We start from the raw sequence: 27057 nt of genomic DNA on the forward strand, positions 1-27057 counted from the left end.
TCTAGTCCTTTACGTATCTATCCAATTGTGGTGAAAAAACAAACACAAATAAAATAATTAGGAGCATTGAGTTTTTTTTTTAACAAACCATATTATTTACTCTAAAGGGGTATGAGAGTGAGCAAAACCTCATAATAAGCTAACAATGATATGGTTCAAATTCGTCTTTGTTAATAATCGAATATAAGACATATCATTTACAAGTAAAGAGAAATATCATTAAACCGTAGTACTAAGTGAATTTTAACAAAACGAGTGAACATTTCAGTCTTATGAACCACGGTCCACAGTCTCCAAATTAAATTTAGGGACAAAACAAATGTACGAATTATATAAAAAATAAAAAATAAAATCAATTTTAGTCCCTTGACTCAATGTTCATGTCAGCATACATTAATTACCTCATATACTAATATATTTTGATGTTTAATTTCTCTTTTTCTTCTTAAATTTTTAATATAATATTCTGATACACTTTGTGCTTGGTAGTCTAGTATCCTTATGCATGAAGATAATCAATTTGATAGTTGTGGTCAAACTCTATTATGGATTTTTGGCCACATTCTCCATATGCCCTCTTATCTATTCCTTCTTCGAGCTCGGGTAATACCGGATGCTCTTACTAAAGTACATATACATATGGGTATTAATATATCACACTCTCGGCTCAGTGACAACACGCCGCCAATTCTAATCGAAATCGAAAGGGTTAGAATGAAATCAAAAAAATATGTATCTTTATTTTATATGGTATTTACATGGGATTGTAGTTCAATTGGTTAGAGCACCGTTCTGTCAAGGCTGAAGCTATGGGTTCAGGCCCCGTCAGTGTCGACGAATCTAAATCCAATAAAAAACTATATCAATTCATCTCTCTATTTTTTGTGAAAAGAAGTCCAAATAATAGAATTTCATTCCCAACAGTGATCCCTCTTCTTTTTTTCTTTTTCGTTTCACATTTATCATCAACCAAAAATCTTTTTCCTCCGCTTGCTTCTGCTGGAAAATTTTTTGTAAATTATATCAACAAAACATAAGAAGGTATTTCTATTCTTTTGTTGATCAGGCAACACCCAGATTTGAACCGGGGAAAAAGGATTTGCAGCCCCCCATCTTACCGCTTATTTTATATATTTTGGCATATCAAACTCAATACAGACATATAGGTACATTAATTTAATATAATACATTTTAGTACATCCATTTATTCATTAAACAGATTAATACCCACTTCAGTACCTAGTTATACCATTATAACTAATTGTGCTCAATTAATGTTTTGCTCATTCATGCATCCACACAACAAAACCCACAAGGTATATTGAAAACAACGTTTCGCTCATTCATGCATTCACAAGCAAACACACAAAATATAATGAAAACGTGATCAGTAAACTCTTCGTGTAATACATGCAGATGGTCGAGAATTATAATTTCCAAAACATTAAATTCTCTTTAGTTTGATGGAACAAGAAATCAAACCCACAATTCTCATTAGTCTACTCCTCTACATAACCGTCTCTATCCAATTGTACCAAAAATACAAACACAAATACAAAATAATTCGGAGCACTGACTTATTTTTTTATTTTTATAACAAACGATATTATCTACATTAAATGAGTGAGAGAGTGGGCGAAGCCTCACAATGAGTTAGCAATGATGAGTTCAAATTTAACTTTGACAAGAATTATATCTAAAACTTCTCACTTCTAAATAAAACGAAATACCATTAAATAATAGTAATAAGTAGTAGGAGCTCTGACTTTTAACAAAACGAGTGAACATTTCAGTCTTATGAACTATGGTCCACGGTCCTTAAATTACATCTAGGGACAAAACAAATATATAAATTATGAAAATAAAATTCAATGTTAGTCCCTTAACTCATGTCAGCATACATTAATCACGTCATATACTAATATATTTTGAGTTTAATTTATCTTTTTCTTCTTAAATTTTTAATATAATATTCTGAAACATTTTGTGTTTTTTATTTAAGTACATTAATTAATTTAATATATTTTAGTATATCATATTTAGTACAGACATATATGTACATTAACTTAATATAATACTTTTCAGCACACACATTTAGATCAAAGTCGACGTTGAGGGAGAGCTACCAGTACCGTAGCATAGGGCCCCAAAATTTAAGGGCCTCCAAAATAGTTTTCTCTCTTCTCGAGTATCGTATGAAATAATATTATATTATTTATATAAATAAATATACTAATCAAAACCAAAGAAAAGATATACAAATCCTAGTGGGCCCACAAGCCACAAGCTACATGAATGCCTATATAAGCCACCAAATAGTAAGAAATTTTATAAAAATTATAAAATAATGATCCTCACAATATTTCTCAATTCTCACTCCAAGAGTCATGGTCCACTTTTCTCTCACCCCGACACCCCCTCTCCTGCTTCTCTTGTACAGAAAAGGATCTTCATCAGATTCTTTTTCTGGAGATCCTAAGAATCTTGTGATCACGATGGTTCATTGTATATTGTGTGATTAGTTTTTGTTAGGTACTATTTATATTTAATTTTAAATTTTAAATTTTAAAACGATTTCTAACCGCATGATGTACGATGGACGGTCCTGATTATGGGATCCCTAGGATCCCCCGGAAAAGGATCCAACGAGGATCCTTTTCTCTCCTGTATCTCCCTTCCTCACTACTTTTTTTTTTTTTACACAAATCATTAAACCCTAAATACAGAATTTCATGTCATTGAAGAAAATTTTCCAAATCACGAAGACAATTGAAGTGGTCAGAGTGGTGTAGATTTCGATTAAAGTAATGATATTTTTTTTCCTTTTGTACTTTTTAGGGCAAAACTCATAAAAATTAAGAAAAAGTAAGGAAAATGACTTGAAAACTTTGAGTTTTAACGATAAAGGCAAAATAAAGGGTTAAGTGAATAATACCAAGATTGACTTTTTAGTGTAAAAATATGGTTTTTCGTTAAAGTGAACAGTACCAGGAGCTTTTCGTTAAAATTCCCTAAAAATTAATCAAGTAATCGTCATAGCAAGAGGGGAGCAGTAAACAAAAACCACTAGACGCACATTCATTGCGAACTATCAAGTTTTATTGTTTATACTTAGTATAATTTAATTGTGATATTGTTTGAGATACAAAAGATGACAGCTACTAAAAAAATATTCATGTGGCTACTTGAAACACCAAAGAAAAAAAAGTTGAACAGTTGACTCTCTAAAAAACGAGTTATTGATAGGTTTTTTGTTAAAGAAAAAGAACCACGAAGTTCAAATTTTTTTTTTTAAAAAAAAGTTGTCTTAAGAAGGGTCCATTTTATAAATTCGCACATGACCCCTCAAATCTTAGAGACAGCCCTGATGTCACATCCCGACCTAGGGGGGACCACTTCTCGGGCCCGCTCCACCACCGTAGCATGATATTGTCCGCTTTGAGTCCGGACTAAGCTCTCACGGTTTTGTTTCTTAGAACTCACACGAGCACTCCTAGGATGGTGCGGGCCCGGGAAGTGGTCCCCCCTGCCCCGGGATGTGACACCTAAAATTTTAGGTACATTAATTCATTATAATGTATTTCAGCATATATATTTTAGTATATACATTTGAGCACGTCAATTCATTTTAACATATTTCGGTATGCATTTACATACTTCTCTTATGTGTCACTATTTTTCTAATGTTTTCTCATTTAGGTGCGTTCATAAGAATATAATCGGAGGAAGTTAAACAAATTAATCAATTAAAATGTGTATTACTAAATTCAAATATTTAATGGGGAGACATTAAATAGAACACTTTAAATATTAAAATCATTTGAATTAAAGTACAAAGAACTATAAATCAATATTTAATCTAAGACAAAGTTTTAATTATCTATTTTACCATAATATGTAATTACCGTTAAATTATCTATTTTACCATACAAAGAACTATAAATCAAATTTCTATAATTTTCAAGGATTAAAGTTCAAAACCCTACAAATTATCTATTTTACCATAATCTGTAATTACCGTTAAATACAAAATGTATTTACAATAAAAAGTAAAAACTTCTCAATACACCCTGTTGTCATAAAAAATTGAGAGGACAACTAATTGGGCCAGGTCGTAATCAGCACATAATAAATACGGGATTTTAGAGGTTCACCCTAATCGGGCTACGTTTACCGTGGTTGAATTTGTATTCCACTATGTGTTTGGGGTGTACAATTTATATTAGAAGAGCTATGATATCTAGGGAGGGAGAGGAAGGCTTTGAAGGCATTTACATAGAGAAACGGGAGAAAAGTGTGCCCAGGTTTCCTTCTAGCTGCCTTCCTCCTCTTAAAGGCCCTTGGTGGATAAGAATGTATGATTTAGGGCATGACTTAGAGTATCTCCACCAGTTGGACCGAAGGCAGAACAAGGGCAAGAAACATGTCTGCAATCTCAAAGATCGTCTCCAACGATCCAAGAAGAAGAGGTGGACCATGGGAAACTCACCCAAAAGCTCGAGCAACTTATGCCCGGCCTTGCGCCAGCAAGCGTGACCCGACGTCATGCTAGCGTCAGCGAGTATTCCCGAGTTGACGTGGCGAGTCAAGATGATTGCATGGCCATCCTTCGCTCGTGGAATACTTGGCCATCCTTCACTCGTCGGATAATGGTTCCCTCCATGTCATCCTCAAGGCTCCCAAGTCTTCCTTCGTTAGTGACGTGAATAAGTGTGATAAGTGATCCTCGATTTATGTGCAAAGTATGTAGGATCAACACACCCAATACTGTATATATAAAAGTAATGCTATAGAGATTAAATTTGTAAATTAAATGATATAAAAGTTGATAAATGAATTATTACTTAAACGTCGGTAAACATTCTCATTTCCTGTTAGTGACATATCATTTAATTTATAAATTTAATCTCTCTAACATTACTCTACATATAATCCAACTCCGACAGAGTCAATTAAAGTAGTCCCATAAGGCACCCAGCTCACTAGACGGCGACCACTACTCCCTTTCATGCCACCGCCATTGCATGCTAGTATCTCCACCAGGGGGCGATAACTTCACTGGGAGAAGATATTCATTAAATAGTGTGAACCCAAAAATAAAAACTTGGACTTTTATGAATTTTGATTTTGCATCTTCTAGTTTGATTTGCCTCAAAAGATTCTATTAATCTGAATGGAATTTTTCATGTGGTGATTGTTGTCACTTTGTCTGCTCGACTTTTATATGTTTTTATTAACATGACTTTTCTTATGGAGATAATGTGAGCCTTTGGCCGATGCTATGGAGTGGCGTGATGATCACTGTGAAGTAGAATAGGTGGCTGTCTGGTACAAGGAGGGAAGGAAAGAGAGAGAGCAGAGGCTGCAGAACAATCCCAATTTGTTTTAATATTAAATCACATTATTTTTTTGACATTTCTTTAACAAAATGAAGTTTGTAAAAAATGAAATGTCCAAAAGGCCTTTGAATTTAACATTTCTATAATGAAATAAGGTAAAGTGAAATCAAAAGAGTTGAAAATGAAAGTTTTAAGGGGCAAAGTGAGACAAAACCAGATTCAGATGATAAATTAAGACTAGATAAAAGTTTCAGGGGCAATAATAAGCCTTAATTGGTATATATTAGTTCACCCTAGGTAAGGAGAGTTTGACATAAATATTGGGTGTAGAGATAAAAGTTGATTGTAATAAAAAAAAAATATGTATGGTTGTAAAGGGAAAGTTGAGTGTAGAGAGATAAATAATGGGTTCAAATAAAATTTTTCTTACCTCTATAAGTATTACTCCCATAATGGTTAAACATTAGCACGCAAAAGTGGTCATCTTGCCCAAGTAGGCCATCCTTTGGAGATAATTAGATATAGAAATAGAACCAAGTTTCTTGTCAATTATTAGGTTCAATTCTGAAGATTTTGTTTAATAACCAAGTTCTATTGACCTTTGATCCAAACCAACTTTCCTATTGGAAAAAAAATTCCGTGAATTAAATTCATTATTCGTTAGTTAAAATTGATCGGTTGGTAGTTTGGCTGAACCTGTTTGGTAGACGCAAAAGGCTGGCTGCCTGCGTCTGCATTTGCTGGGCTCATGCTGCAACTGGAGGCGCTGTGGCCTGGGCCTGGGCCCCTGCTGCTGGAAGCGCTGTGGTCTGGACCTGTGTTGCCTGGTTCTAAGCTCGCTAGGCTACCTCTGTGTGGGTTGAAGGCTGGCGCAGCTGCCTTCTTGCTTAGTAGATTGGAGACATGGCTATTGCAGTGATAGGGAGTGATGGCAGCCTTCGTCACTTTGTGGTCCGCCACATGGATGAAAAGAAAGCATGTAGAAAGTGTCATTCCTTGTGGTTTCAAAATTTTCTACCATTGTATAATTTCTCCTGAGATTGATTGAAGAACTTTAAAAAATCATATCATTAGTAATCTTGACGTGATGACAAGTTGAGTGTATATCATACACGTGTAAGCTGGATGCTATGTTCGTAGTATGGACAAATTGAATAACATAATCATACAAGTCTAAGTTGGATGTCATGTTTGTAATATGGACAAGTTGAATATATGTCATACACATGTAAGTTGGACGGTCTTGTAGTATTCATTTGTACTTATATGTGAGAGATCTTAAGTTTGGATTTCGTGGGTGACGAGTTCAATACCAATACACACACACACGTGTGTGTGTATGTATATAATTGAGTAATGGTTTCTACTCATGTGCCCCACGTTCGAAACTATTATTCGAACCCTCATCCTCCCACCCCCTATCTGGAGGCTCTTCGAACCAACATGAATCAACATTAGAAAAATAGTTGTTATTAACACCAAATGAAATAAATATTCATATTTTTCATTCCTTCGATTCATGAAATAAGTAAAATAACGTTAAAAGTAGTGGTATTTTAATTTCGATGTGAAGCTCCCACTTATACTACACCTCTCTAGTCATTAAACAAAGTTAGACTAGGGTCAAGCTCAACAAGGTTTTCTTTCCACAATGATTATGCCAAGCTCATTCTCTTGGCTATGATTTCATTGGATAGTAGACAAGGACAATAGAAATCTTGTTAATATTAATCCATTCATGTGTGTCACTTATTAGATGACGAGGCATTTGACTACCTAAAAAGAGTCATAGTTACTCCAGTTGTTTACCCATGCTTAGTTGAATTTCTTCATTTTAACCTCCAAAACACTGACAGAAATCATATTGCACTAGCATTCACAGACTATCGCTATGCTTTACTTTAACCAAACAGTCGAATTCTCCTTATCAAATAAAGAAAAGACATGGAAATTAATTTCCCATAAATTTCGTCGCATACCGAACGGAGCCGAAAAATACCTTTTAACAACCAAAAAAACTAATTGTGGACCAATTGGCTTGGCTAACCTTCCAACAACCCAGAAAGCTAATTGGTTAATTGAGATCACAACTTGAACCACACGACTACACGAGGGCCCCGGTCCCGTCCTCTTATTCCCACAATTATTTCCCAAGAGGGGAAAAAAATTTGTACACGTTACGTACATTTTAAGGTTCTTTAAATACCGGGCATCCTTAACCATTTCCCCAACAAAATCTCTCTCTCTCTCTCTCTCACAGAAAGAGAAATTGCCCATATCCATATGGCTTCTACTTTTAATCTTAATGTCCACCACAATGCTACTGAGCATGAATATGGTTCAGCTGTACTGGAGATTGAAACACAAGTACTGCCAAGGGCTGGCGGAGGAGGAGGAGGTGGCGGCGTCCAAAACAACAACCATGCAAATTTGGAGGAGGGTGTGTTGCTGACATGGGAGGACTTGTGGGTGACAGTAGCTTCCAAGAAGAACAGTATTGGTAGCAGCAGCAGATCAATCCTGCAAGGTCTAACTGGTTATGCCAAGCCTGGGGAGCTCTTGGCTATAATGGGTCCTTCTGGCTGTGGCAAGTCCACTCTCCTTGATGCTTTAGGAGGTAATAATCGATACCCTACTTAATAATTCATTCCAATTTCCATTCTACGAGATATAATTTCAGCACGGTTAACGATTGCATGCAGGTACAGAGATAAGCATCCGGATGCTATTTTTTGGTTGTCTAGTCAAACAATATTTATATGAATTTGTGAAATAATTTTAAAATCTCGCATCAGAAAATTAACATAATAAATACAATATATAATGAACAGTTCCACATTTAAATATCAAGATTTTAGAATTGTGCAAGCAATCCACTACTAAACACATCAATATTGTCCTAATTTAACAACTTGCAAAGTCTAGTAGGTGTTGGGCTTTATTATAACATGCATCGATATTAGTAGGAATGGAACTACGTAATTATAATTAAGATAAGATTTTTTTTTTGCCAAACTACCAGGTCAGCATGGGATTTTCAACATGCTCCTCACGTGAAACCATACTTTTATTGGATTAGGTGAAAATTGAATTCCACACCGAATAAGGAAAAGACAAGCACGTGAATACTACACACTTGGATTAGACCCATTAATTGGGGTCATGTCAAAGTAATTAAAAACCCAGTATTATAGCTCAAATAAAATTCGATCTTATACTATGTCAAAATTTCAAATATTGTCCCAAATTAACCATATACACAACCCGATATGTGTTGTTTTTTATCACAAAAAACCTTAATGTAATTAGGAATGAAACCATGTAATTATCTGTTGAAAATTGTTTTATCAAACTCCGATGTTGGATTTACAACACGAATTGCATTGAGGTCTTTACTACTGATAAAACTGCTCACAGGTCATCCTATGCAAATAGTACATACGATGCAAATTTTTCGTTCATGTTTTTATATAGTTCAATGACTAAACAGTCTCATATTTTAGTGATTGCAAGATGATCTTTACAAAGTGCTTTATAGGATGAACAATTTTTCCATATTATAAACATGAAGTTTTGTAAAGTCGGTCATGTAGTGACTTGGGGAGGAACCCCTCCTTATCTATAGTGGTGGAGCTAGGATTTCATGTGAGGAGGAGCCTTTCACAAATGCAAAGAAATATGATGAATAACAGTTACAAAACTACTAATCAAAACACCATAATAACACGTGCATCTATAATATTTTATATTTTCAATAATCATAATTGTCTCTCAAGAATTTTCATATTTTGAAATTGTTGCATGATAACGTCGTTATCTATACTATTAAATTTAATAAGAAGAATTAATCAAAAGGTCCAAACTCTTAACACTTAAGTAAGATGTTAGATAGACGAGAAACAACAAAAAAAATTATAGAAAGTAAGACAGATTTTACAAATAGTATTGTTTTTGTTGAATTAATTTGAATTTTACATGAAAATAGATATGAAATTTCAAGAAATGAGAAGAATAATAGCTTTTCAGTCTTGGACTCTTGCTCCTGGGTTGACTGTGAAAGAAAGACCAAAGAAGTTTTTTGTTTTAATTAAAAATGGACAGGTTTAATGTTAAGAGATTTTTTTTTTTTAATCAAAATGTTAAAGGTTATTGATTTTATGTCCACTAAATAAATATTAAATTAGTGTTGGGATGGAATCAAATATGGGCGTTGGAATTTTAAATAGGAGATCATTTATAATGTGTTTTGTATTATTGACTAATAGGAGAAGGTTTGTAAAGAAGAATAATGAAAGATGTTTATAGGGGAAGGCTTGTAAAAAAAATGTGAGGATAGGCCTAGCCTAGGCCTATCCTATTCTCTTCTTGCCTCCGCCCCTGCTCATCTATTGAGGGGCCAAGTTAATTCGTAATTAATTTGTTGGACTGCTGAGTTATTAACAAACACCATGTGCATAGGTACTCTAACTTACAACTCATGTTTATACACTGCAGGGAGATTGAGTTCAAACACAAGGCAAACAGGGAAGATCCTAATTAATGGGCATAAACAAGCACTAGCTTATGGAACTTCGGTGGGTGTGGCTTCAATTATACGTATCATTCAATGCTTCGAGTCTTTTAGCCGTTAGATTTGATTTTTCATTATTTTAGATCATTTATTTTCAATCTCAATCATTCATTCTTGTATTATTCAATGTTATGCAGTATTTTGAAGAAATCTCCCTTAATTTTTCACTCTTTTTATCATATTTTTTTAATAAATTACATCTACTTATATACGGATACAGGCATATGTCACACAAGATGACACTTTAATGACGACGTTAACCGTTAAAGAAGCCGTATATTACTCTGCTCAGCTGCAACTGCCAGACTTCATGGCCAAGTCAGAGAAGAAAGAGAGAGCAGAAGTTACAATTAGAGAGATGGGTTTGCAGGACGCCATGAACACAAGGATTGGAGGTTGGGGAGCTAAGGGCCTCAGTGGTGGCCAAAAGAGGAGAGTAAGCATTTGCATTGAGCTTCTCACACGCCCTAAGCTTCTCTTCCTTGACGAACCGACAAGCGGCCTTGACAGTGCAGCTTCTTATTATGTCATGAGCAGAATTGCAAATCTTGATAAAAGTGATGGAACGCCAAGGACTATTGTTACATCCATCCATCAGCCTAGCTCTGAAGTCTTTCAACTTTTTGATAGTCTTTGTCTTCTGTCTTCTGGAAGAACTGTCTATTTTGGTCCTGCTTCTGCAGCAAATCATGTAAGGCTAGCTCCATGCATATGAGATGGCTTTATTTCTAATTAAGTTCAGAAAATCAGAGTTATTTAAATATATTGTTAACTATGCACTGATGTTCTTAATTGGTTGCAGTTTTTCACTTTAACTGGTTTCCCATGCCCAACTCTCCAAAATCCATCGGATCACTTCCTTAAGACCATAAACAAAGATTTTGAGCAGGTAAGAAAATCTCTTAGGAAACAAGAAGTCACATAACATGCTGATAAACCTTTAGAAATCTAATAGAACTTTGTAACACGTCGCAGGACATTGAGCAAGGCGTAACCACACCAACAGAAGTAGCAATTGATACTCTAATAACGTCCTATAAAGAATCTGAAACCTTTCAGCAAGTTCAAAGACAAGTAGCTGAACTGTGTAAACAGGTAAACTAGTAATCAGATTCATAGAAGTAATTATGTATGAACCTTTTTGAATAAATTTCAAATTGAAGTAGTGACCCCAGGATTAGTGGGGGACAACATCGACTAACATTAATTCACATGAAATTTAGGACTCTGGTGAAAAATTGGAGAAGAGAAGCCGTGCTGGCTTTCTTACACAATCTCTCGTACTTACAAGAAGATCCTTCGTGAACATGCATAGAGATCGAGGCTATTACTGGTTGCGCCTGGCTATCTACATCTCCATGACCCTAGGCCTCGGTACTATCTATCATGAGCTTGGACATGGTTATAGATCTATTCAGGTAAGTGAGAGAGAGAGATCTATATATGTACTATGTATACAAGGAAATTGTCCCCTTAGTAGGCAGTTAATTAGTACATAATATTCGTATGTTGCAGGCAAGAGTCTTGCTGCTCACGTACATATCTAGTTTTCTAACTTTCATGGCCATTGGTGGATTCCCTTCCTTTGTGGAAGATATGAAGGTAAATTAATTTAGTTTAGAATACTTCATTAGCGATCAATGTTAAAATTAGTGTTCCTAAACTCTACTTTTTGTTGTAAATGCAGGTATTTGAACGAGAAAGACTGAACGGGCACTATGGTGTCTGTGCATTTGCTTTTGGCAATACATTTTCTTCTGTGCCTTTCTTGATAATGATTTCAGTGATTCCCGGGGCAATAACTTATTACCTTGCTGGACTTCATACCGGATTGGAACACTTTGTCTACTTTTCTTGTGTGTTGCTTGCTTGCATGATGTTGGTTGAGAGTCTTATGATGATAGTTGCTAGTATTGTGCCCAATTACCTCATGGGAATAATAGCTGGTGCTGGAATTCAAGGTCTTTTGATGTTATGTGGTGGATTCTTCCAATTACCAAGTGATCTTCCCACGCCGGTGTGGAAGTATCCAATGTACTACATTGCCTTCCACAAGTATGCATACCAGGGATTGTTCAAAAATGAATTCCAAGGAACAATGTTTCCAGCAAGTGAAGCCGGAGGACCATTCATCAGCGGCGAACAAATTTTGAGAGAGAGATGGCAAGTGGAAATGAGATATTCTAAGTGGGTGAATGTTGCTGTGTTGTTCGGGATGGTAGTTCTATATCGAGTTATGTTCTTGGTTATCATCAAGACTACAGAGAAGGTTAAGACTACTACTACGGCCCTTCTGTCAATGCCTACCAAGCGAAACCTGCAAGTATTGGTTAATCCCTCATCTACGCCCGTGCATGGAGAGAACCACTAGGATAATATCAATATTATGTATTGTTTTTACGACAGACAAATTCCAAGGTATGGCGCAATACAAATAAAGCTGTGCGAGTAGATAGATATATATATATATATATATATATATATATATATATACACACAGACACATACATGTACTTCGAACAATATCATGTGTGTAATAATATTATAATTACCATATTAGGCAGAACTTACCCCAATGCTTCTCCTTATGTAATAGAAAGTATTTTTCAAGTTTTAAGACTGATTTGAAATCATATGGAGAGTTATATTTGTTTGTTTTACCTTTAATTGGATTTAAAAAGAAATTAAGAACCAACTAGCGATTCGTTTAGTGATGTAATTTCAAATCTCCAACTCCTTAAGTAAATATTTCATGAGTTGTATAAAAGAAAAAAATGATCGGACAAATTTATTATAGAAAATTAGGTTATGACTCTTTAGGCTATCTCCAAGCGAAATGACTAAACATATCCTTGTCCAGAATTATAGCCCTGCAAAAAAAATTATCTTAAATGAACTATGTCAGGTCATACTCATATATCATCTACAATCGAAGAGGCTAAACATATCCTATAATAATTTGTTAGTTCTAAGTTTAAATTTATTGGTTAAATTAAACTACCTTTGGATGTTTTCAAATCTAATTGTTAGATTTGAATCAATTATTATAACTGAGGAGCTGGTCTCCAGGAAACAGGCTAAGAGGGGGCTACATTTAGCCAGCCTAATGCCCCTTTGGCCAAATAATATTCTAGTAAGCTCCATAGAATTATACCCTAATCATCAGTTGAAGATGAGTTTTTGGACAAATCAAGCCATTTTTTGACTTTTGGACATTTAGCCTCTCCATTAGATACGACCTTAGCCCTGAGCTATAGTACAAAATTATCTTTGCTATTGTTTTATATAACGATAGATTTACACTAAGGATGAAAAAAATATATTGATATCAAACTTGTCATTTTCGAGATTTAAGCCTAGAAATTCTTTCTTTTAAGGAAAGAAAAATATTATTAGACTATAAGGGGGCGTTTGTTTGCCCTCACTAAACTTTGTTGGATTGGACTGGCTTAACTGGAATTGCTAAGTCGTGTTTGGTGTGAAGGACTAGCATTAATGAGTCTAAGTCGGATTTGCCCCAACTAAGTCCTTCGCTAGGTAGCCTTAGTGAGTCCCCCTGAAATGTATGGGATTGTTAGTCCCGTCTCCAAATCTACTTCCTTTTTACACTGCATCGTTTGTACATTACTTCGTCTCTGTTTACCCACCCCCAAATCAGCTTCTCCCACTGCCAAAATCTCAAAATCGAAACACCAAAATTAAACAAAACAAAAAAAAAATAAAATGAAAAACAATAACAACAATAGGAGAAGCTGATCAGCAAGCATTCTTCACGCATTCTTCATTTTTCCCATAAAATTCTGAGATGGCTATCTTGCTCTGGAATTGCAGACGGAGAAGCCAACGCATGTATCAGAGGGAGCAGAGAGATTCGAAAAATTTTGGGAGAAAAAAGGTGAGGAAGGTGAAGATACCTAACAGTGGGAAGAAGGTGAAAGGGATGAGCTTGTCTTGAAAGATCTACCATGACCTTGTTTTGAAAGATTGTGTTTTGCAAGAAATACAAGGAGAAAATGAGAGAATGGATGGAGTAGGAGAGAATGGATGGGTGAAGGTTCTAGAGAGAGGTAGAGTGGGAAACAAGAAAGAAAATGGTTAAATTAATATTATTAGATAAAATAATAAAATATTATTAGATAAGTGTTAAATAACATAATATTATAGTTTGTTTATATTCAATTTTTTAGTCCGATACTGTACCAAACGCTTCATTAAATTAGTCCAGTTTATTCTAGTCTAAGATAATCTAACTTAATCCTAAAGCTAGTCCAGTCTAAAATAACTGCGTGAAACAAACTCAACTATGTGACCATAACTTATATGTGAACAAAGTACAAAAATAAGGTGGGAAGTTTTAAATAAAATGATGTGGATAACTTGGTAAATTTCTGTGCACATAGAAGCGGGCCAAGCCCAAATGAAAAATAGATAAAGGCCGGTTATTTTGGCAGACAAAAATCCCTAGTGTTGGTTTGACTGAGTTTTCCTTTGGCATTCTGCGACTGTGGCAAAATCTAAGTATCCAGCGACCAATTGATCATTTGATGATGCTGGGGTTACGCGGTTCAATCGCAACCGTTTCTGATGCGAGTCGTCGACTCCTTCAATCTGTATCGGTAAGTTCGAATACCTTAAAAAACTTAATTTTATCAGACTAATCGTTTCTTTTATTGAATTCAAACAAACTGTGTTTAGGGTTTAGGGTTTATGACTGTGGATCATGTTCGTACTAAAGATGGTGCTTTAGAATTTTTCTGGGGTTTCATGAATTGTTGGTTGCCTCGTCTGGTTTTTAATTTTTGGGTCTGAAATTGTCCCTCATTTGGTTGCTGTAAAATTATCTAAGTAAAGAAAAAACAACACATGCCTCGTGGGGTTGGTTTTTTTTACTAAGATTTGTCATGCATTGGAGAATTTTTGTTGATTGAATGGTTTTTTCCAATGCGGGGTGAGATCAGCCGACCAATTGGTCCGTCAATCGGCTACTCACATCTCGCAGCTATCCTGCAAAATTTGTCCCCGAACTGTGATTTTATATTGCGGGCCAGCCTTGGCACAACAGAAAGGTTGCTCCTTTGTGACTGAAAGGTCACAGGTTTGAGTCGTGAAAACAGCCTCTTTGCCTCACCCTAACCCTTGCAAATTGGGGACCCTTGTTAGCCTAGGGTCGCCCCTTTATCTGAGATTTTGTATTGACCAAGGGGTTTTCTCCAATGCGGTAACGGCCACTCAAATCCCACAACTAGCATGCAAGATTTTTCCCATATTGTAAATTTCTGCATCGACTAAAATGATTGACTAATTCACAGTTTTGAATTAGTTGCTTTTTCATTATAAATTGTAACAACACCCTAAGATCCAAAAATCGTGATGAGATATTCTTACCACCCCCAATATGCTAAGCATTTGAAATTTGAAAGGTTACAGATTCATATGTTGGTTTAATGATCATATTTGAGCTTCCTGTGTCACTTGCAGTTTCATGGGGTCCATGTGCAATGCCTGAATATAAAAGCAGGAATGGAGATTCCAGACAATAAGCCCCTTAAGTATGCGCTTCAGTACATACGTGGGATCGGCAGAGCCAGGGCTGGCTTGATCATATCTGAGCTAAACATGACCAACAAACGTGCCAAGGACTTGACCCGAAGAGAAGTTGTTGCCATTGGCGATGAAATCTCCAAGTACTTAGTTGGAAGGGAATTGGTATACATAGCTCTCTCTGTTTCTCGCCCTCCTCTCCCTCTATTTTAGTGCTACTTGCATCACTAACAGGTTTGGGTTTTTCGGGGGTTTTCAGGCGACCGTTGTCGAGAGAGACATCAAGAGAATGAAGGACATTCAGTGCTACAAAGGGATCAGGCACATCGATAAGTTGCCTTGCCGAGGGCAGCGCACCAGCACCAATGCCAGGACTAGGAAAGCTAATCCACGGATTGCGGTTGCATCATCAAACAAGGTGAAGAATAAGTAGTCAGTATAAAAGAAGTCATCAGTTTGGAAACAGAAGACAGCTTCTTTTCACAACTTTTGAGTTTTGAAGCCATGGTTGTTAGATGTCTTACTACTTATCCTCAAAGTTTCACTCACCCATCTCTCTTAACCTTTCCAACTTTTATGTTAAACCAACTCTTGGATATTATAATCTCAAGAATTTTCTGAGAAGTTTCTTTTGGTTTCTATTCGAACAAAAGGTAACCATCAGTTTCCAAGCTTGGCAGTAAATCAAAGTGAACACCAAAGCTTGCGCTTTCAAATATCGAGTGAACTTCTCTTAGATTTAATTGACGAGGGGGTCTGCCACCAAGAAGTGAAATCAAATTCAAGAAGTCTTGTTATTACAAATTTCTCGTGTCGTCCCTACAACTTTGTGATTGAGAAGTTTCCTTTCGGTTTTATGAAAGAATCAGCATTTCATGCCTACTTCTGTAGACAATACTTTTACATTTCCGTACACACAAATGCTGCTAAGCGACTGCTCTGCTGCCTAATCCAGTTTTCGTAGGGAACTAGATTTTCCGAAGGTTCGGTCTTATACCTTTGAATTTCATTCTGGCAGTTCAAGAACTTATAGGGCCACAAACAGCTGCCACAGACAATTTTTTGAGTTTGCTTGGACGAGGGCAGACGCCGAAGTTGGTGTTTGATATGGTCACTGAACATTTCTGCTTACATAGGCACTCCTGTAAAGATAAAACATTTCTGCTTACATAGGCACCCCCACAGAAAGCCACAGAAAGCCAACGCCTTCAGTTCTTTTCATTTTTTGTAAGCGGATAGGTCAAATCCAGGCATGCTTGGTTAACAGAAATGGAAAAAGAAAAGAATTGTAAAACTAAAATAATAAGAGAAGTAACGAAAGAGAACAAGATTAACTAGTTTCTCTTGTCGATCCGATTCTTGAATTTAGATGATGAGTGAAATAATTATCTTACCCATATTTTAGTAAACGCCGAAAACACAAGAATCAAAATGATTTCAATTCTTTTTTATTGTGGGATCAAGAATTTTACTGGCCGAATGATGAACCGAAATACAACTGCTTCATGAGTCCGACATTCACTTAACGGCTCCGAATCAGACTAAGATGCCTAGTACTTTATACAAAGTTGACTGTCGAAGAGGCTTTGGCCGGCACCACACCAGTACCTCATATTAATCACGATTGTTTGCTCCTTGTGTACATGATCGTTCTCGCATACTCTTATTATCCACTTCCAACAGCTTTCAAGGGGAACATTTACTGCCCCAGCCTCAGCCGCACCGAGTATTCAGACGTTTCCACGTGAAACCTTTTTATCTCAACTTAATCAGAACCGTTCATATTTGATCCAACGGTGTCGAAACGTTGCGCATATATTGTGCTGCGCACTTGACATTTGGCCAGAACAGGATAACTCGACCCCATCGTCTTCATCCACACACAAACACAAAGCTCATCACTCCCACAACTCAGACACAGCCATGGCGCAAACACTGGCAATGCCTCTGGCACCCTCCCTCTCTGTAATCTGCAATGGAAGAAACTCTAATCCCCTCTCCAACAGCCTCTCCTTCCCAATCAGACCCCCCAATCAGGTAAATTTCACGTTTTATATTCTGGGTCGACCTCAAAATTTATGGGTCTCGTTGATTTTGCGCAGGTTGGTGGCTTGAGCATCAAATGCGTGCGTGTTGGCGGAGTTGAAATCCCCAACAACAAAAGGGTCGAGTACTCTCTTCAGTACGTTCATGGAATTGGGCGTACTAGGGCACGAACAATCCTAATCGACCTCAACATGGAGAACAAAATCACCAAAGATTTGTCGGAAGAAGAGCTCACCATTATCCGAGATGAAGTCTCCAAGTACATGATTGAAGGAGATTTGGTAAACCCTCAAACTTTAGTTGTTGCAAATACAATAATTTTGCTCATTGGCATAACTTTTATTGTCGTTAGATGAGTTTAAATTTTGACATTTATGTAGCAAATGCATTAGATCACCTTCGTTTAACCGCAATCAATTGCGATGGGTGGAGCAAAATGCACCCTTAATTTGTTAGGGTTTCCTTTTTCATATAATGGGATGTCATTCTGGCGGTATCTCAAGTCAATCATGCACGTCCTGGGTTATAACTTTCGCACATGGGATTGCCTGATTGGCTTGGGATGTGGCCACAGTTTCCATTGGATGAAAGTTCTATTGGGATTTTTTGTATGTTGCAGAGGAGGTTCAATGCCTTGAATATAAGGAGACTCAAGGAGATTCAGTGCTACAGAGGCATACGCCACAGCCAGGGATTGCCTTGCAGAGGACAGCGCACCAAGAACAACACTAGGACCCTGAAGGGTAAGAGGGTCACTGTTGCTGGAAAGAAAAAGGCCCGTTAAGTAATCGAATGGGTTTCGACTCTTTTTATAATTGGTAATGAACTCCTTTGTCTGGTTTTGTGTTTTAGCATTAACTGCAATTGTTCTGATCGCTTTTGCTTCGTTGAGCTGTGCCCTCACCTTTGGAAATGTAGTTGGGATCATCAATGTGTATTGAGCATTTTATCATGACTTGTATATGTTGGTGTTCTTGTTTGATCAGAATTTTATTCATAGGATTGTCAAATGTTGAGAAGGAAATGTTGTCTAATCACTTGGTCACACTGCAGTAGATTCTTGACTACTTGGAATGCTATGAAATTTAATCAGAAGCGATGAACTTGCTGAAATTGTTTACAAAATCTAGATGGCCTAGTTTCTCAAATCATCAAAATCCTTGTCATTCGGTTTGATCATCTTTTTCATCTGTCTTTTCACCAGCATGCTTCACTGTTTCTTCCTGCTTGTGCCGGAATTTGTCCTCCATGCTTTGTCATGTATGATGGGTTTGAAGTGTTCAGCACGTATTTAATCACTCACAGTTCTGCAATTTTGTGAATCACCACTTGCATTTCTATATGCATTCATCAATCACCACTTCCTTACAAACTTGTTCAGAAGATTTCTACTGTTTCACATTTCCTCTGGTAATTAGAATGCTTTTCATACGATATATTACTTGAACGCATGAATTTTAACTGTAGTTGGATAAGTATGGAACTTGAAATGTTTGGTTAATACTTTTGCATCTCTGTCCACCCAAAAAACTCAACCTCTGGTTCCTTTGTTATTCTGTAGCTGTTGCTCTATAATATAAATGTTGAAAAATTGAAATTGGCTAGTTACGTGAGTATTTTCGGGGGAAGAAGTTGCTGAGCTTGGTATGGTTACGTAGTAAACATGGGTACAAATATACTAAAACTTCTCTTATGCATTGAAGAAGTTACTGAGCATGGTACTAGTATTTATGTTCATTGCATTTTGTCTTCCAAGTGTATGATTATTCTATGGTCTTGGGTTGAAAGTAAAGGTGTTTACTTTCAAACGGGCACCATGATATTGTATTACGTTCACGTGATGAAAGTCTTATAGCTAAATCTGTTAATTAATTATGTTACAACGTTGTTGTTATGGACACAAGAATCCACTTGTGATGCTACTTAGGACTGGTTTGGTATTTCTGTATTTTGAAAAAAAACTGCTTCTGCTGTGTTGTGAGAATAAGCTCATTTTTGTTGCTTCACTTTTTCAGCTTATTTTCACCCAAAACTGTGAAAATAAGTTGTTTTTAAGTGTTTACCAAACACCTTTTTGAGCTCAGTTTTTTTTTATACCCATTTTTTATAAAAGCATCTTAGTACCAAACTATTAATTAGTACTACTGTTTAGTGATATTTCTTTTCACTTGTAAGTGAGAGGTTTTAGGTCATCAAATGCGAGTTTGAACAATATTATTGTTAGTTTGTTGTGGCACTAAGTTTACTTGCTTCCCTTAGCTAAATAATTATCGTTTGGAAAAGAAAAATATAAAATAAATAAATAAATCTACTTGTGGATAGTCAAATTGACATAGACTAAAGTGAATACGACAAAAAAACTAACCATAGTAAATGTGGTGCCTTATCACTTAAGCATAAAAACAAAATAACCGTGTGTCGTTGAAAAGTAGTGTTACACGGGATTCTTTTCTTTTTTCTCTCTAAACACGCAAGTCGAAATTAAGTGTGAGAAAATTTTGCCCTCCGTCCGGCTATTAAGAAACCGAATTACGTGAGCGACGTCTCGTACTTATAATATTAAGATTACAAAGATAATATAAAAATATATATTATTGACCATTAAGATAATATAAAAATATATATTATTGACTTGATACGCCATCGTCGACCACCCTGGTTGCTAACCCATCATTTAGCTTTTGTTTATGCGATAAAATACAAACTCTTGCTTGTAAAGCGAAAACGAGCACCATCCTTTCATCTTTTCATCTTTTCATCTTTTAACTTTTAAAGACAACATTTTCTCTCTCTATAATTGCACTATTGACCCATAACCACTTTATTTCCACTTGATTAACACGTCACGCAAGACGACAAACTTGAAGTGTGTACAAAAACCCCCAACCCTATCCACTCCCCGTCCTCATCGGACACCATCCCATCATCACATTATGTAATTATATATATAAAATATTATAATAATATCTACACGATCGCTTGCGGCACAGATGATTGCCACGTCGGTCACACAAGGGGCTTGCATGCAGAGGTCTGCGGGTCCCACATGGCTGGCAGTAGAAACCTCCGCCCGTTCACCCCGACCGCGTTGTAGCTCGCCCCGGTCGCCTTGTCCACCAAGACTTGACCCGGATAACCCGGGTATGCCCCGGTTCCGAAAATGCCCGTGCAGGCGGAGACCGCCTCGAGCGGCGCGCTGGCCGGCCCTTGGAAGTATCCATTGTTGTACGGATTGGTTACGGTTCCCGCCAAGAGAGTGGCGAGGTTTATGATTATGCCGTCAACTCCGACGTCGCCGTTTGGGGCCACTAACGGCGGGGTTTGCGGGCCGTAAATGGGCTGGTGAAAGGGCCAGGCGCATTGGCCGGGGCACTGGACCAACGAGTTCCCAACCCACACGTAAGCCGACTTCTTGTCCTGGGCGGAGCCGTGCGTCCCGCAGCGGCTACAGAATCCATCGACCGCCACGTCACTGGCAGTCAAAACCACGTTGATGGCCTTCAACGCGTTCACTTTTCCGGCGAGGGCTACCAGGTGCCGGTTCCCGAGGGACTTTCCGAGAGAGTAGGCCTCGTGGAGGATTTGCCTGCCGACGACGAGATTGGAGGCGCCGCCCTTGTACTTTTCGGTGGTTTTCCACCAGGAGGAGGCAGAGGGGAGTGGGCCGCGCCGAGGGGCGAGGGAGTGGATGAAGTCGACGATGATGGACCGTTGGATTGGGGTGAAGTGGCCGTACCAGATGAGATTGACGGTGATGTTGCCCTTGAGAAGAGCGCCGTTGTGGTACTTGAGCACCAGGGGCTGCTCCTCCACTAAAGCACCCATACCGGGCTCGGCCAGAAACATGAGCAGCAAGAGAGAAGTGGCAAAGTGGTAAATAGGATACATTGCGAGGGGCAAGAATTTAAGGCTTTTGCTGGGAATTGGGAGTGGGGAGAGTGAATGAATACTACGAATTTGGTTTGGGGTGGTATTTATATTCGGACGATAAGGGAGACAGCTGTAGATAGCAAAGGTTTCTCTGTCTTAGGCGTCCACGTGGGAGTTGGTGATTAGACATTGAGGGCTCTCGAGACCGGAGAATTTGCCAGGCTGTAAGGTTTCTCGGATGCGGGGTAATGAAACTAGAGAGGGTTGTCCCAGGAAATTGATGCCCCGCTTTTAAGCGCTTAGACTCATCACCCCGCATGGCTCTCACCCTCATAATTTTGTGTGATTATTTTATTTGACACGTAAAAATAAAAATAAATTGTGAATAATTAAAATGATTATGTCAAAATTACTCCCATTGTACATGTGATTTTGTTTTTAATGGTTACCAGAATTTGAATCGACCTTCAATAATATTTGCAAATTCTCACTTGTGTTTGTGCTGTTAGGGTTAAGGCCTTGTTTTTTAGTTTTCTTGAGCAAGCCGTATAATCTGTTTTTAGGCCACGTATCGTTTCATTTAATAAAAAATCAAAAAATGAGAATTTTTCTCATAACTTTTGGTATTTCAGGATTTTATCTAAAGATGACTGTTTGTGAACCCCAAACCATAAACTCCGTTGTGTCACATATGACAAAAATGGTTTATTTTCTTGCCTTGACAACGTTTAAGGGACCATTTCTCTCCCCTTCCATCTCTCTCCCCTCCCTTACCCTTCTTTAAATCAGGACCATTCAACCTAGATTCAATGGCTAAGAGTTATGCCACCTCCTAGAATCCCAATTATTTTACCCTTTACCTCTCTCTTCTTGTGTTGTTACCTATATCTGAAAAATTATAGGAAAATCATATTTTTGTACTTGGTGTAACATCTAATATGTCAAATGGTGCGTATAATATTGATTGTATGAATCAACTGCCCTATTATATAGTACACTAATGTGATTGAACTACATAATATCCCTAACATTACTCCCAACATATGATGCACACCAGCAGCTTATCACTAATGGAATGGCTGCAATCAATCCAACTTCATGAATCAGTGTCCAAGTCCTCCATGGCTTCTTGTCCTCTCTCAAGCCCTGATGCCTACCTTCGACGAAGAAATGAGCATCGTCGGAGCTCGCTCTAGCCCCCACATGCAGAAGACCCTCTACTGGTTCGACTTCGTCGTATTGTCGTATTGGGCATCAGCGGCATGGTGGATGATGGTGCCTTTCATCGACTATTTTTTTCCAACGGCTCATTTTTTTTTTTTTTTTCTTACACGGTATAATCTTGTGTTTTAAATTAACTTGTAAATATTATGAACGAGTGAACTATTATCATATCAATTTAGATAAATAATTGAGAAATGTGATGATGTTTCTAAGATTATTCTCAGTTTCAATTTAAAAGTTTAACGATAGATATTAATCATATTATCACATTCTTAAAGTTTTCTTCGAGTGCTCTTTTGCTTCGTTTTTTGTATTAATTTCTACTTGTTGAGGCGTACAAGGATTCGTGACACATTCATCTGCGCCCTCCACTCTAATCTCCATCGGTTCTTTTCTTCCATTTGGTAGCCCCACCTAGTAGGTCTAGCCTGAAATAAGTGAAAAATTCGTGATTTGTCATGGGTTGTCTTTTTTTTTTCAAAAAAAAAAAGGAAAAAAAGTCAAAGGAGGTCCACTATGGAGGAGTTGATAAAGAGTACTGCTACACTTGATATCTAATTGTACTATCTTTCTAATAAAAATAAGGCTGTTCAATAAGTACGAGTCTCATTTCTATTACGAAAATAATACAAATAGATTGTAGAAATAAATAAAAAAATTTGTTGATAAACAATGACATCATCTAGCTACAAGAAGAGTACAAGCTTTGCCTAGGTGCAAACTTCCAGACCCAAATTTATTCACTGCTTTTGGGGGATTATTCCAAAGATATTATGCTCCCGCATGCATGATTGTTGCCGGTTGAATATTATATAATTAAATATGAACCTCAGTCGCTCCTTGGAGAAAATAAAATAATTTACGTGGAACCAGTTCACGACAATTTAATATTCGAAATTATTTTGTGCTGTGAGCTACTGCAGCCAACAGGAATTTTTCCGAATTCTTTTAGTGAAGATTTTGAAGATTCAAGAATCAAGTTCAATTATCGTATATCATACAGTTAGTTTTTTTAAATATTATTTGTATTTAATTTGAAATAAATAAATTTCTAATCGCATAATATATAATAAACAAACAAAATTAACAAATTTCTATAATCTTCACAAGCAGAATTCGACAATCCGGATTCCTATTGCGGTATGCACAAACATTTTGTTGGGCACTCATTCGTTACGTCAGCGTGGTGTTTTTTATTTGGTAGCATAATTGGGAAGTGCGCTAAAGCTGAGCACCTAGTACCAACAACCAAGGTAAGGTAGGATTGGTTTTGGTTTTGGTTTTGGTTCCCTAGGGGTGGTCCACAGTATAGTGGCCTAGTAGTATGGTTTTCCAAAGTTTAAACACTGCTTTTTTTAAGTAATAGAGATCATCTCAAATATTGACACGAGAATTACGTCAAAACATAAGTTAAGGAGAGAATTTATAGAGGGTTATATTTTTTTAGAGAGTATTTAGCTTCTTTTTTTTTCCTTTTGGCTGGGTAAACAAAAGCGGTTAGTGTTTAAAATATTCACAAATTGCCTTCAAACATTCAAAAAGTCAAAGATTGATATGGAAAAGAAGGTAAAGTACAAACTTCACCTATTGGGCAAGATATAAAAAAAAATTAAGAAGTGTTATTAGCATTTCAAAAATCTTATTCTACACTTATCACAAGTATATTTTTCTTTCTAAATATAGAAAATTTGAAGGGTAGAATGTGATTTTTGAAGTGCCAATAACAATTCCTAAAAAATTATTGAATATCAATAATATTTATCGATTAACTATATATTGCTGAACCAACCATAAGTTTCCAATTTTTGAATTCTTTTAGAATTTTTTTTTAATTAATTTTGACTAAATGAGTAGATATACCAACTCTATTGTGAATTTCTATAATCTTTTTTAAAAAAACAATATCGATTTATTGATCTATATTTTTATAAATTTATATGTTGATATTTCTATTTATATCGATGTTTTAATCACTAAATATATCAATCCAAACAATATACTCATTAGTCCAAACTGGAGATGCTGACCATTACGCTGCTTTCAGCACGGGTCCTATCAACCATTTCTGGTCTCCAAAACCAAAAGTAAAAAAGTAACAATAATTTTCACCTAACTCATGGAGAAGTCAGGGTTGGGAAATATCGATTTAATAAATTTTTTATTTTAAAAGTATGCAAGAGATATTTGTTAAGGACATTTTTAAGAGGAACTAGCATCTGTAATCCAATTTGGTTTTAATTTGAATTTACCTAAAATCTCTTGTAGTAAACCAAGACACAAGTACACTTTTAACACATCTAAATCTCGACAACTGCTACATTCATTTGAGTTAATTTGGTTTTTGTAATTTTGGTTTGGTTTTCTTTTAAAAGTTCTGAAAGATCAACAAATTACTGGTATTGATCCAACAAAGTAATTGTGTGATAAAAAGGATGCACTGATACAAATAGAAGCAGAACCAGGATTTCCAAAATAGGGCGCTACGAGGGAAGAAATTGTACAACAAAGCATGAAGTTGTGTCTAGTATATTAGAGCTTTTAAAAAACAGAATGAGCCAAGGCCACTGCAAGCCCCAACTGAAGCTGGCCTCTATTAGAGATGTAGTACCAATGTGTACGTAAAATGTGATACGTAAATATTTTGTATATTTAATATCGATTTTAATTTTCTTTACTGTGTCATTGACACGTGGAATGAAAAAGATTGTTTATTACACTCTTTACCAATTTTATAAAAGGTAATGCTAGGAAAACTAAATTTGCATACTAAATTTACAAATTAAATGATGTGTCACCAATAGGAATGAGTACGTTTATCAACGTTTAAGTCACATTATCAACTTTTATGTCATTTAATTTATAAAATTATGTCTACAAATTTAGTCTAATGACATTATACTTTTGCAAATTCAGCTTAAATCATATATTTACAAGGACCACTAGTTTGTCATGTTAAAAGAAAATTACAATAAGAAATTGAAGGAAAAAAAAAAAAGAAAAAAAAGTTGGTGACTTGTCTTCGTGTCATAACATCGTGTCATAACATAATTTAAAAAGTAAAAATAAAAAGGGTCTTTTGTCACGTGACTGTCAACAAGAGAAGGCCTTTTGTTTCACGTGAGTTGCTATAGTGCGGCAACGTCGGCAAAGACGGCGACCGACAAGCTGTGGTCAAATGGCGGTGTTGGGAGCTCGATGGGGAGGGACCGGGGAGGGTAATTACATTTTTCCCAAGGCATTGAAATATGAGAGGGGTTGGAGCAGATGGACCCTCTTCACTTTGGACAAGGATTGTCTGCACTTTCACTTTTCGTGCTTTCTCGTGTTTTTCTGTTTGTGCGATTATAGTTAAGCTACATTAACATTTTATATTACTATTTATTTTTATCTTATTATATTTATAAAAAAATAATATAAAATGTTGACGTGATTTAACCGTGACCATACAAAACAAGAGGGCACGGGAGGGCACTAGAAATGAATGGGCAAACAATCCTTATCCCTTCACTTTAGCCCTTAGTAACTTTCTACAATTGACAAGTTTTCATCTCCGCATACGTTTCTTACTTCTTTTTCAATAAGTACAATAAGTAAACGGGTTACCCCATTGAGACATTTTGAACGAATTAGAGTACATGTAAAATACACCGGTACTAAAACATAACTCAAGATATCTTTTAATTGTTGAGGTCGTTGTTTCAGATGTTGTTTTCCCGGTGTGAATCCAATTGATTACGTAGTTTTAGAATTATACTGACCTAAGTACTCCATCTCCATAATTGCATATAAGAGTATATAAAGTAAAGGGGAAAAGGCATGACCGAATAATTGTGTGAAATAAGTGAATTTATCCAGTTGAGATATTCTTGATTGTAAGGAAAAAAAAAAAAAAAAAAAGATTCCTTCTAGAAAAAGAAAAAAAGTAGTCCTTACCATCCTGTTTTAATGATTTACAAAAATTTGAGTTTTGTTTAATTCTTCAAATAAAATACTTCATGCCAGGTTTTCTGTGTTAACCTTTATTGCTTTTAATTTAGGACAAATTTATAATGAAACGAGCCTCAAATCTATTTTGGTGATCTTACTTTACATCTTTGACGTATGTAACTTCTACTTTAATGGAAAAAATGTAATTAGAAAATTTTTGATAAAAAAGCAGTGTAGAATATATCTATTTCAAAGCATTTTACATCTTCAAAGAAATGCTCTAATACTACCAAAAAAACTACCATTTTTTTTTTCAAAGGCACGAAAAGGAAAACATTGATTATTGTGATATTTTACATCAATGAAGGCAACTTCACGATTGGACCTGCAAAGTGGCCAAATAGTCTAAGCAGTCATAACTAATTTGAAGGTTTTTTGTTTTGTTTTTTTTTTTTTTTTTTGTAAAGGTGACTAATTTGAAGTTGTTATGTGGACTTAGGGGTCTTACAAAATTGCAGCTTTTTACATAGGGTAGTTCTA

At 36.3% G+C, this 27057-nt stretch overlaps 4 protein-coding genes across 4 annotated transcripts; 3 read left to right on the top strand and 1 right to left on the bottom strand.

Annotated features, from left to right (window-relative positions):
• Positions 1-7571: 7571 nt before the first annotated feature.
• LOC137729579 (ABC transporter G family member 1-like) lies at positions 7572-12542 on the top strand. The gene is made up of 8 exons (XM_068468554.2): positions 7572-7956; positions 9834-9913; positions 10130-10600; positions 10712-10798; positions 10885-11004; positions 11133-11327; positions 11425-11511; positions 11597-12542. The coding sequence occupies exons 1-8, from the start codon at positions 7623-7625 to the stop codon at positions 12278-12280; spliced, it is 2058 nt and encodes a 685-aa protein (XP_068324655.2). The 5' UTR covers positions 7572-7622; the 3' UTR covers positions 12281-12542.
• A 1823-nt stretch (positions 12543-14365) lies between these two features.
• Positions 14366-16074, top strand: LOC137728947 (small ribosomal subunit protein uS13m). Its single transcript, XM_068467760.2, has 3 exons — positions 14366-14525; positions 15388-15615; positions 15710-16074. The coding sequence occupies exons 1-3, from the start codon at positions 14454-14456 to the stop codon at positions 15881-15883; spliced, it is 474 nt and encodes a 157-aa protein (XP_068323861.2). The 5' UTR covers positions 14366-14453; the 3' UTR covers positions 15884-16074.
• Positions 16075-17050: 976 nt separating this feature from the next.
• On the top strand, positions 17051-18520 carry LOC137728948 (small ribosomal subunit protein uS13c). The gene is made up of 3 exons (XM_068467761.2): positions 17051-17487; positions 17553-17777; positions 18116-18520. The coding sequence occupies exons 1-3, from the start codon at positions 17374-17376 to the stop codon at positions 18278-18280; spliced, it is 504 nt and encodes a 167-aa protein (XP_068323862.1). The 5' UTR covers positions 17051-17373; the 3' UTR covers positions 18281-18520.
• A 1550-nt stretch (positions 18521-20070) lies between these two features.
• Positions 20071-21454, bottom strand: LOC137728946 (protein EXORDIUM-like 2). The gene has a single exon (XM_068467759.2). It carries the CDS (start codon positions 21382-21384, stop codon positions 20503-20505), a length of 882 nt encoding a protein of 293 aa, XP_068323860.2. The 5' UTR covers positions 21385-21454; the 3' UTR covers positions 20071-20502.
• Between the last annotated feature and the right edge of the window lie 5603 nt (positions 21455-27057).

Source organism: Pyrus communis, chromosome 10, assembly GCF_041283825.1.
Source record: "Pyrus communis isolate YQ-2024b chromosome 10, ASM4128382v1, whole genome shotgun sequence".
Lineage (NCBI taxonomy): Eukaryota > Viridiplantae > Streptophyta > Magnoliopsida > Rosales > Rosaceae > Pyrus > Pyrus communis.

What these genes read in the sequence shown, in the direction of transcription:
- LOC137728947 (XM_068467760.2), top strand. Translation starts at nt 14,454, where the DNA reads ATGATGCTGGGGTTACGCGGTTCAATCGCAACCGTTTCTGATGCGAGT. An exon ending in GACTCCTTCAATCTGTATCG is followed by an intron (nt 14,526 to 15,387) that starts GTAAGTTCGAAT and finishes TGTCACTTGCAG; the next exon opens with TTTCATGGGGTCCATGTGCA. An exon ending in ACTTAGTTGGAAGGGAATTG is followed by an intron (nt 15,616 to 15,709) that starts GTATACATAGCT and finishes GGGGGTTTTCAG; the next exon opens with GCGACCGTTGTCGAGAGAGA.
- LOC137728948 (XM_068467761.2), top strand. Translation starts at nt 17,374, where the DNA reads ATGGCGCAAACACTGGCAATGCCTCTGGCACCCTCCCTCTCTGTAATC. An exon ending in CAATCAGACCCCCCAATCAG is followed by an intron (nt 17,488 to 17,552) that starts GTAAATTTCACG and finishes GATTTTGCGCAG; the next exon opens with GTTGGTGGCTTGAGCATCAA. An exon ending in ACATGATTGAAGGAGATTTG is followed by an intron (nt 17,778 to 18,115) that starts GTAAACCCTCAA and finishes TGTATGTTGCAG; the next exon opens with AGGAGGTTCAATGCCTTGAA.
- LOC137728946 (XM_068467759.2), bottom strand. Translation starts at nt 21,384, where the DNA reads ATGTATCCTATTTACCACTTTGCCACTTCTCTCTTGCTGCTCATGTTT.
- LOC137729579 (XM_068468554.2), top strand. Translation starts at nt 7,623, where the DNA reads ATGGCTTCTACTTTTAATCTTAATGTCCACCACAATGCTACTGAGCAT. An exon ending in TCTCCTTGATGCTTTAGGAG is followed by an intron (nt 7,957 to 9,833) that starts GTAATAATCGAT and finishes TATACACTGCAG; the next exon opens with GGAGATTGAGTTCAAACACA. An exon ending in CTGCTTCTGCAGCAAATCAT is followed by an intron (nt 10,601 to 10,711) that starts GTAAGGCTAGCT and finishes AATTGGTTGCAG; the next exon opens with TTTTTCACTTTAACTGGTTT.